Here is a 10,702-nt window from a genome sequence, read left to right as displayed (position 1 = left end):
CTGGACGACTTACATGTAAGTCGTCGGGCGGACGACTGAATTATAAGTTGTCTGGGTATAATTAAATATTGAAGTTTTTTTCAATGGCAAAACTAACCTACGACGAATTACATGTAAGTCGTCGGATTTTAATAAAATATTGATATTTTAATTTTCCACCAGACGACTGAAAAATAAGTCATCCAGAAAAGTCAAAATTCCGACAAAATCCAGTCAAATGCAAAACTAACCTATGACGACTTACATGTAAGCCGTCTAGGTTCTTTAGAGATTTTTTTGTAAGCAAACAAAAGCAGACGACTTATATTTCAGTCGTCTCAGAAAACAGATTTCAAAGTCAATTGCAAAAATAACTTCTGCATTGACCAGACGACTTCCAGGTAAGTCGTCTACCTAGGAAGTCGTCTGGACGAACATATCCGGAAAAAACTCGATTTCATATCTTAAATTGGTGAGATAACTTCCTTAGCACACATAAGGCTTCTCCAAGCACACAGAATCTCAAACGAAATTGACCCACCCAGAATCGTTAGCTTCTATGACTCTATGAACCATAAAAAATATAGAATCAAAATCTTTGGTTTTTTAGCTGAATGTGGAGAGAAAGTGAGAGAGATGTTGCGTTTAGTTCATAAGAATGAAGAAAGAAGAAGGGTAAATCGATTTTGGGAGCATTAAGAGGTTCAAATTGGTTGTTCTTGGTGGTTGGGGTATTGATGACAATGACAATCTTGTAATTACTTGAAGATGATGCGGGTGAGAGAGTAAAAATGTCGTTTTCGAAAAGAAAAAAATTGATTGCATTTTCGTGAATTGTATGAACTTGTGGGGTGAATAGGGCAAAATTAATTTTCAAAAAAAAAAAAGTTAGTTTTGTGTTTAACTTTGAGTTTTAGGTCAATTTTGCAAAAAAAACCATAGTTTTTAACGTCATAACTAAGCAACCTAAATATGATATATTACTAATAATAATTAAAATTATGATCTATTAGTAAATTAACAAATAAGAAAAGAATATTATTGTGCATTCATACTAATGCATATCTATATATACATGTAAATGTTTGAACATACATTTAATAATACCTATAATATATTCACTGCTTTGGTCAACGTCAGAAGTAATCAAAGACAATTAATTGTTATCTATATTGTTATATACTCAACTAATTATAAAAGCCTACTATGTCTCTGTACATATTAATATATATTATTTTTCCATCAATTTATTAACATTCCAAACTGTCCATACTCCATATATTATAAATACTTCACCATGTACCTCTAACGTCCATAACATTTCTTCAAACAAAACCCAAGTTTCAGAGAAAAAGGAAAAGATTAAAAATTAAATAATGACAATAAAGAGGTCATCTCAAGCAACATCGATCAAGCAAATCTTAAAGAGATGCTCGAGTCTAGGGAAGAAGAAGAACGTCAACGGTTGCTACTATAATCAAGAAGATGATAGTTTTCCACAAGACGTGCCAAAAGGTCATTTTCCGGTTTATGTTGGACCAAACCGAAGTCGCTACATCGTTCCCATCTCGTGGCTCGAATACTCCGAGTTTCAAACGTTGCTCCGACTAGCCGAGGAAGAGTTTGGTTTTGACCATAATATGGGTCTTATCATACCCTGTGATGAAGGGTTCTTCAGGTCTCTGATCTCCATGTTCAGATAAAGTTCGATCTAAAATATCCAAGAAAGCTGACTAATAGCTACGTGATGACCAGAAGAAGATCCGTGTTAGCAAGGCATCAACCCGCGGGTTGGGTTTTTTTGGTTCTTTTTTTTCTTTCGAAGACGAAAATTTGTAATAGTTGGAGTCTTTTTTCCCTCAAGTCGGCGTGAAAGGTTAGCCGGTGATCTTGAGAGGAGTAGCTAGTTAACTTCTATAAATACGTTGTGATCAATTAAAAAAAAATCTACATGTTCTTTAATAATCCACAATATATAAATGTTCCAAAATCAATAATTCAGGTTTGAATCCGTGTCATTAACTAGGTATGTATATAAACACCTTTCAATATAGTCTCTACTGCCAAATTTTAGCAAAAAAAAAAAAAAAAAAAGTCTCTACTCCAAAAATAGTAGAAAGGGATAATAAGTACGACTATCATAGTTGTCATCTATCAAATTATGATTGTGTATATCAGAATGAAAAAAGGTCAATGTACTTCGGTATGTGTATATACAATATTATCCAAAGTATACTGTATACTTTGACAAAACTCTTATGAATTCGGGTATTGGTAAAACTTAGAATCGAGTTTCATGAATTTAGAAAAAAATATCTAAAGAATTTAAGAGAAATTGTTTAAAATACCATAAGTTGACAGCCACTTTTAAAAAAGACACCCAATCAAAAAATTTCTAACATTTAGGTTTATGGTTAATTGATTATTTCTTAGAGTTTATTATTTAGTAGGTGGGTTGGGTTTGTAAACTTCTATGAATATTTTAATAAGTTATGTTTAAACATTTATTAATTATTTTTAAACATTAAATTTTACGTTTTATAACACTTAAAGTATTTATGAAAATAGGTAAATTTAAAAAGTGGTACCAAACTTGTGGTAAAATTGAAATTCTTTCAGAATTTAAATAAATTTGTCAAATTGTAAGGTATTATGTTTCAAATGCAAGCTATTTCCGTATCTGTTAAAATAAACTAAACCGTTTCAAACAAATAATTCTTTCATTGCGCACATATGCACACATATTATAAATAAGACGAAAATTTGGAGCATGTTTATATATTAGGCCAAATTACCTGTTTGGCAATCTTAGGTTTTATCTTTACTAAATAAAAAGCTACAATCTAAAATATTTTATTCACAAAATATTTGGAACATATCTTTTTATATAATAAAATAAATTATAACAAAATTAAGAAGGTGGCGGAAATACATGTGTCACTTTGACATTTTTCACACAAATTAAGAAAATGGCGGAAATATATGTAAGTTGTTATTAATGATATCTCTCTGACCAATAGTATTTGAGATAAATAAAATTATTTATAAAATCAATGTAGTTTTCAATTAATTTTTAGCTGAAAATAAATATAATTTGCATTGAAATTGTAAAATGATTTTTTTTTAATAAAAAATGTTAAAGTGACAGTTATTGTGAAACATATGGAGTAATAATTGTTTCAAAATAGCATTAATTAATGAGAAAAATAATTAAATGATTTCACTCTAAATCCTTATCCTAATCTTATTTGTTAAATATTAAACCTTAATCATTAAATCAAAATAATATATATATATATATATATATGATAATTGTGAGGATTCGGTGACCGAAGTCAGTCGAGTAATTCCACGAATCCCGTATCATCCACGTATTCTTATCATTTAAAGCAGTTCGGGTAGCCAACGGATATCGAACTGCGGGATAGCCATATCGAGGTTATCTCTCAAGCACCACTAGCCCAACCTATTGATTTATATATATTTAATTAGTTAATATTATTTTGAGAAAACTTTTTCTTATATGCTATTTTGGAATAAATATTTGTTTAGTGTTATTCTAGAGTGGTTCTCAAATATTTTATTCTTTTTTTATTTAGTAATACAATTCTCGAACTATCAGTTACCGTATGTTTCATATTTCTACGGTGTGTCTGGTGAACTCAAAGTAACTGAGAGTAATTTAAATAGGGTAACAAAGAGAAAAATTAGCCCTTTCTCAAAAAAAACAAACAAAGAGAAAAATGGTAAGCAACGAAGATATTTTTGATTACTTAAAAATAAACAATATGCTTTACTTGAACATAAATGAGAGTAAAACAAATAAAATATGATTAATTGTTTTCATCTAATTAATAAAATATATGTTAAACTGGTGAAAACTTTTTCTGCGCCATAAAATTCTCGCTATTGATACAAACACTTGATGTACATTAAACTAAAGAGATCATGGATCAACACTTTTGACTTGGTGATTGTGGTCGGATGGTAAGAATGCGGGGCTGGGACGCTAACACGTTTCAGCTTTGATCCATCTGTTGCGCGAAACTAAGTCACAATTATCCTGATACTTAACATGGACCCATGCCTTAGAGCCTGTTTGAATGCCCGGAGAGAGGAACTTTCCGTGGGCTACACCTCACATTGAGAATTAGTCTGGGTCTTTCCATGGGTTTAGAATATCCCCAGATTAATAAAAAAAAGGTCTACCAAACACAACTATCTTATTAAAACTCAAGTACAAATTATGTTTGTTTGGAAATATAGATATCAATTTTTTTTTAAAGTTCGTTTGGAAACATAGATTGCAACTTTAAAAAAAGTTTGTTTGGAAACATGGATTGCAGTTTTAAAGAAAAAAAAAGAGGTTTGTTTGGAAACATATATTACAGTTAAAAAAAAGGTTTGTTTGGAAACATAGATAGTATACTACAAAAAAAGAAGAGTAATGGACTTATATTTTTAAGAAAAATTAGAAGTCTATTATATTATGAGAAACTATCGATTTGGTACCTAATCGGATTCGGTTCAGGTCTGTTTGGGTTTCGGATTTCTGGGGTCAAAGATTTCAGCCCCATTCGAATATTTCTAAATTTCAGTTCGGGTTCGCTTCGGATTTTTGCGGGTTCAATTCGAGTTCGGATAACTCATTTAAATTAATTTTAAAATTTTTAAATTCATTATAATCTTTAAATTTCACAAAAACTATAAACAAAATAATATATTAAATATAAATTTGAATAACATATGTCATGATACCTAAACTTAACATATAAATTAGTTTAGTGCAAATATTTGGATAGAGAATCAATAATTATTTTAAATATTTTTGGTGTTTTAAGTATACTTTTACTTTGATATTTACAATTGATTATTTGTATATATTTTCAAGTATTTAAACCAACTTAAAAGTATCATGTATATTCTAGATGTTTTTATATACATTACATCTAAAAATAATTAATATATAAGTATATAAATCTATTTCGAATACATTCGGGTACCCGAAATACTTCAGTTTGGATCGGATTCGATTTCAGTTTTCCAAAAACCAAAATTGAATAATTCAGATATTTAATCAATTTCGGTACGGGTTTGATACTACTTTTTGGATTTGGATCGATTTGGTTCTTCAGATTCAGATATTTTTTTCAGCCCTAATATTATTGACATGAAAAGGAAATAGAAACATATTTTTTTAAAAAAATATACCTGCGCGGGGGCGCGGATCAAATTCTAGTTCCCTTTATTTATAAGCCCTTAACTCAGTTACAAAATATAAAAGAATCTTCCGTAACATATTTGTTTAGTTAATTAATTTGATGTGTCATTATCCTTGGAAATTATGTATTTGATAAAATACTCAGTTACAAAAGATAAAATAATCTTCCGTAACATATTAGTTTAGTTAATTAATTTGATGTGTCATTATCCTTCCCGAAATATAAATTATGTATTTGATAACATCCATAACCACTGAACTATCATGTCATACAGAATTAAATTGGTATAATGTCATACAGAATTAAATCATGCAAGACATGTTTACTCATAGGCCTGGGCGTTCGGGTAACCGTTGGCATTCGGATCGGGTTTTTCGGATTTTGGTTCTCTTTTATAACACCTACAAGGTCCCATTCTAGTAGATTTGCAAGTACGGGCCGGGTTCGGATATAACACGTTGGGTTCGGATCGGTTTTGTATCACATCATAGAACCCATAAAGTAATCTCATATATCATTCGGATTCGGGTTATATCGGATCGGTTCGGATATACCCGAAATAAAATCTAAAATTTAAAAGTAAAACATAAGAAATATATATTTATTTATATATAATTAAGTATTTAAGATAGTTAATTAAAATTTAAATACTTATTGTTAGATAACATATCAAAATAAATATGAAATTGAATATTTGAAGTATATATTCATGTTTCATATAATTATATTGTATATTATTTTGGACATTCAGATCGGTTTCTTCGAATATTTTTTTGGATTTTTCGGTTTTTTCGGTTTTACGGGTTACCCTTTCGGGTTCGGTTAATAACACTTCGGGTTCGGATATGTTTTGTACCACCTTACAAGACTCATTCGGGTATTTTTTACATTTCGGACCAGATATGAATCGGGTTTTCGGTTCGAGTTCGGTTCGGATTTCATGTTACAGATATTATGCCCAGGCCTATTTACTCACATTAATCTCCTTCATACCTTAAAATGTTTTTTCTTTTCAACAATAGATCAGATGAAGTGGATACAAGTCATATATTGTATATAGTTTTGACTCTCTCTCTCTCACTTAGTCTCTCATTCTTGGTCATTCTTGTATATTATAAAAATGTTCACATGTCTAGTTCAACAAGCTCATAACTATCACCTTGTCTGGGTTTTACATTGCAAGAACATGAAACTAAAATACTAAGACCAAACAAAGGTGCATTGTCTGGTCTGCTCAAAAACTTGCCCATAGTTCCAGTTTTGATCTTGAGTTTATGCATTGTCTTCTCGACATTGATGTGTACATGTTATAAATGCTAGTTAACGATATAAAAATATTACTATTTTAATGTATTATTTATTCTCTCCAAATATTGTTGTTATTTTGGTGTTTATGCATCAAACATGATAACATTGTTGACATCATAGATTTGAAACGATTACATTTCTTGTACTGCGGTAAGAAAGCCACTCTTGTTGTCGGAAATGTCCTCCCGCTTAGAGCTATTCCTGAAGGGGCTGTTGTCTGCAACGTCGAGCATCATGTCGGTGATCGTGGTGTGCTCGCTAGAGCTTCTGGAGATTGCGCTATCGTTATCTCTCACAACCCGGATAATGATACTACTAGGTTTGTGTCTGCTATCCAGGAACCATTATGTTGAGATTGTTTGGTGAAGATCTTTAGTCTTTTAGATGCTTATCACATTTGGCCTGCCGGTTCGGATAGAAATTCAATTTTTTGGTTCAATTGGATTATTTTGACTTGAAGTTTACTTGGTCCGGTTAGTTTGGTTCGGAATCGTGGTTTAGATTTGTTATGGTTTGATTAGAATTTATAAAAAAAAAACGAATTAACCTATTGCTGAAACAAACTGATAACCGAACCCAAAACCCAAATTTTTGGTTTGCCCGGTTCGGTTATTTTGGTGAAAATTAAATTTTGGAGTCAGTTTGCCAAAGATTCTACTTTTGATACTTGATTTGGCACAATATTGAATTGATTATATGTATTGACAAGATCAAGTTGCCATCTGGATCGAAGAAGATTGTCCCGAGTGGATGCAGGGCCATGATTGGTCAAGTTGCTGGTGGTGGAAGAACAGAGAAGCCGATGCTCAAGGCAGGAAACGCGTACCACAAGTACCGTGTGAAGAGGAACTCATGGCCTAAGGTTCGTGGTGTGGCTATGAATCCAGTGGAGCATCCTCATGGAGGAGGTAACCATCAGCACATTGGTCACGCGAGTACGGTTAGGCGTGATGCACCACCAGGACAGAAGGTTGGTCTTATTGCTGCTAGGAGAACTGGTCGTCTAAGAGGTCAAGCTGCTGCTTCTGCTGCCAAGGCTGACTAGATTTTCATTAAGATATATATTTGTTTGAGTTTTGCTGGTGTTTCCTTTTGGTCTTTGGTTGCGTTCTTAAAATCTTTGTCTAGAGTCTGTTTCTCTCTATCGATGCTTATATTATGCATTTGCAAATTTCATTTCCCAAATCTCTCGTCATTAAAATCAAGACTTGTTTAATATCTGACTAAGAAGAGATCAGGTAGATAGAGTATGAGAAGCTGAGCTTTCCATCAAGGACACAAATAGAATAGTCAAACTGCATCTAACCGCTGGACCTTTCTCCAAATCTCTTCACTATTTCGACATTGGCAAATTCGCCGCTACGTGAGCTGTACATGCTTTATTTCGCGTGAGCCGATTGTTGGGGTTTAGTATGCCTGGGCATTGAGGTCGGGTTGTTGCGGATCCGGATTCTTCGGGTATAAGAATTTAGAATCCGATAGGGTAATTTGAAATTTTCAGTTTGGGTCTTCTCGGGTCCGAGTCAGGTCGGGTTTTAGATAGTTGGACCCAATAAGATAATTATAGTTTGTCAATTCGGATTCGGTCCGGTTACGGATCGGGTTCGGTTCGGGTCATGTCGGGTCAAACATAAAAAATACCTAAAACACACAGAAAAATACCTAAAAATATTTAAATACTCAAAAAATATGATAATTTTTATCTAAAATCCGATCCGGTGACATGAAAAATATCTGAAATTTTATCTGATTATCCGAATTATATTTTTGAAAATCTAATTTTTTTTTATCAGAAACCCAAAACCAGTGTTTTTAAAACCGGACCGGAAGCTGAACCGAAAATATTTTGGGTCACGGTTCAATATGGTTCGACCGGGTCAAACCTGGTTCAATAATATGGTTTAATATTTTTTTAGTATGTAAATATAAAAGTAATATTAGTAAACATGATGCATAGTTAAAATAATAATCAATTTTGAACATAAAATATTATAAATATAAATTAGTTTTTTGTTTATATGGATGGTTTATAGATTTTTGATAGTTTTAGTGGTTTTTATTGGTTTAATAATTTTGAAATATAATCCGGCTATGTGGCCGGTTCATGGTCGAACCAATTACTAGACCAACCCGGCTATATAACCGGTTCATGGTCGAACCCGGTCCAACTATCGGGTCGGTACGGTTTTAAAAACACTGCCCAAAACCATACCCAAAAACTAAAATTTGAAACTTAAAAAAATACCCATAATACCAAAAATAAACTGAAGCATCCATATAAACCTAATATATAGTAGAAGTTTCGGGTTTTCGGATACTCCACTCGGGTCTCGGGTTCGGATCGGGTAGAATCCTTCACAACAAGATCCAATAGGATAAAAAGATCGGATCCGGGTAAAATGCCCGGGCCTAGAGTTTAGTTTACAAAGCAAATTTATTTTGGTTCGATCGCTTTTAGTTTGGTTCATTATAGCGGACAACCAAACCGAACCGCAAATAAATTATCAAAAAGAAAAAATCATACAAAGGAGGACCCTTCTGAATAAGACAGAGGGACTTGAAGACTTTTCAGGTTGGCTAATGAATTTCAGGAGTGACTTTTGAGCGACTCAACAAGGCTTTCATTCATGTGGAGAGGTTCGACAGTTAGAGAAGACGACGGACTCTGTAATTGGCTTCATCACAGATGACAATCCTTTCCTTGTCTCCTTTCGCGATCCTCTTCTTATACATCTCTCTGCTCGACAAGACCGTATCCATCAGATTATCGAATCAGATCTCAGATCCCGTCGTTGATTCTCCCGATCGTCCCTTGAAATCGGCTGTCTTCGCTCTGGGAAGCTTCTGGCGATCGGAGACGGCGTTCGGCTGTATAAACGGCGTCGTGCGAACGACAGCCGGTTACTCCGGGGGAACGAAGGTGAATCCGGAGTATAGAAAGCTGGGTGATCACGCCGAGTCTGTTCAGGTTCCTAGTCTGAGCTTTGATCTCACCATGTTGTTCGATTTGGTATTTATAGATTATCTTATTATTAGGTTTGTGTGAGTCACAGGTTGAATATGATCCAAGGGTAGTTGGTTATCGTCAGCTCTTAGATCTATTCTGGTCTAGTCATGATTCCAGACAAGTGTTTGGACAAGGCCCTGATGTCGGTAATCAATACAGGTAACTACATTTTCTTGAGTTATCTGAATTAGTACAAAAGCTTAAAAGATCCGAATCTTTTTTTTTTTTTGACACAGATCCATTATTTTCACTAATTCTACGGAAGAGTTGAGGTTGGCTACTATTAGCAAAGAAAGAGAGCAGCTTAAATCAAGAAGCAGCATCGTCACTACCCAAATTCAACAGCTAGGAACGTTTTATCGCGCTGAGCCTGACCATCAGGTTCATCTTTATCTTCCATTTGCTTTAAACAACAACTCCTTCAGCTGTTAATCCATTGAGTTTCTGTGATTTTGAATACGTAGAAGTTTGAGCTGAAACAGCATCCATTCCTTCTTCAGCTCATTGGAAACATGGCAGAAGAAGAGCTCGAGAGATCAGCTCTAGCCACAAAGCTAAACGGTTATGCAGCAGAGCTCTGCCCACCAAGAGTCCAGAAACAAATTGACTCTAGAGTAAACGAGATTATTAGAAAAGGTTGGCCGGTCTTGAAAGACATCTAATATGGCCCTGTTTGTTTCTTCATTTAGATGAATCCATTCAGCTGATCCATCTATGTGCTCCATCTAAATGATCCATTCAAATTTTTGGTCATGTTTGTTTCTCCATTTGGATGAGTCATTTGAATGAACCATTTGAATGAATTTTATGTTTGTTTCTCCATTTAGATGAATCATTCAAATGAGTTTAATAACCAAATTACATATATACCCATGTTTTGATTTAATCATATATTTGATATCAATTTTAACTACAGAAAATTTTATTATTCATTCTAAAATATATTTACACTGAAATTATTTTAAAATTAGCATTTTGACATTTATAAATTTTTATTTCATATAAATTTCATATAACTTTATTTATAAAATAGACTCAAATTTTAATAATTTTTTAATAAACTTTCAAACAACTCTAAGTAGATATTCAAATTTTAATAAACTTTCAAACAGTTCAAAGTAGATATTCAAATAAAGTAGATATTCAAATGCCAACAATAATGTTTATAAAACTGAAATTTAAAAAA

The 10,702-nt window shown here is 32.9% G+C and overlaps 3 protein-coding genes across 3 annotated transcripts in view; all 3 read left to right on the top strand.

Moving 5' to 3' along the window:
• Positions 1-1,314: 1,314 nt before the first annotated feature.
• Positions 1,315-1,933, top strand: LOC106317004 (auxin-induced protein 15A-like). Its single transcript, XM_013754869.1, has one exon. It carries the CDS (start codon positions 1,356-1,358, stop codon positions 1,680-1,682), a length of 327 nt encoding a protein of 108 aa, XP_013610323.1. The 5' UTR covers positions 1,315-1,355; the 3' UTR covers positions 1,683-1,933.
• A 4,656-nt stretch (positions 1,934-6,589) lies between these two features.
• LOC106313550 (60S ribosomal protein L8-1-like) lies at positions 6,590-7,583 on the top strand. Its single transcript, XM_013751385.1, has 2 exons — positions 6,590-6,659; positions 7,218-7,583. Exon 2 carries the CDS (start codon positions 7,270-7,272, stop codon positions 7,552-7,554), a length of 285 nt encoding a protein of 94 aa, XP_013606839.1. The 5' UTR covers positions 6,590-6,659; positions 7,218-7,269; the 3' UTR covers positions 7,555-7,583.
• Positions 7,584-9,040: 1,457 nt separating this feature from the next.
• Positions 9,041-10,702, top strand: part of LOC106313549 (peptide methionine sulfoxide reductase A5) — a 3,203-nt gene continuing 1,541 nt past the window's right edge. Inside the window, exons 1-4 of the mRNA XM_013751384.1 lie at positions 9,041-9,477; positions 9,563-9,675; positions 9,753-9,897; positions 9,981-10,178. Coding sequence (XP_013606838.1) covers positions 9,196-9,477; positions 9,563-9,675; positions 9,753-9,897; positions 9,981-10,178 — 738 coding nt within the window. The 5' untranslated portion in view covers positions 9,041-9,195. The remainder of the gene's footprint in view (positions 9,478-9,562; positions 9,676-9,752; positions 9,898-9,980; positions 10,179-10,702) is intronic.

Source organism: Brassica oleracea, chromosome C9 (assembly GCF_000695525.1).
Source record: "Brassica oleracea var. oleracea cultivar TO1000 chromosome C9, BOL, whole genome shotgun sequence".
In the NCBI taxonomy this organism is placed as follows: Eukaryota; Viridiplantae; Streptophyta; class Magnoliopsida; order Brassicales; family Brassicaceae; genus Brassica; species Brassica oleracea.
This window is presented reverse-complemented; position numbering and strand designations above follow the sequence as displayed.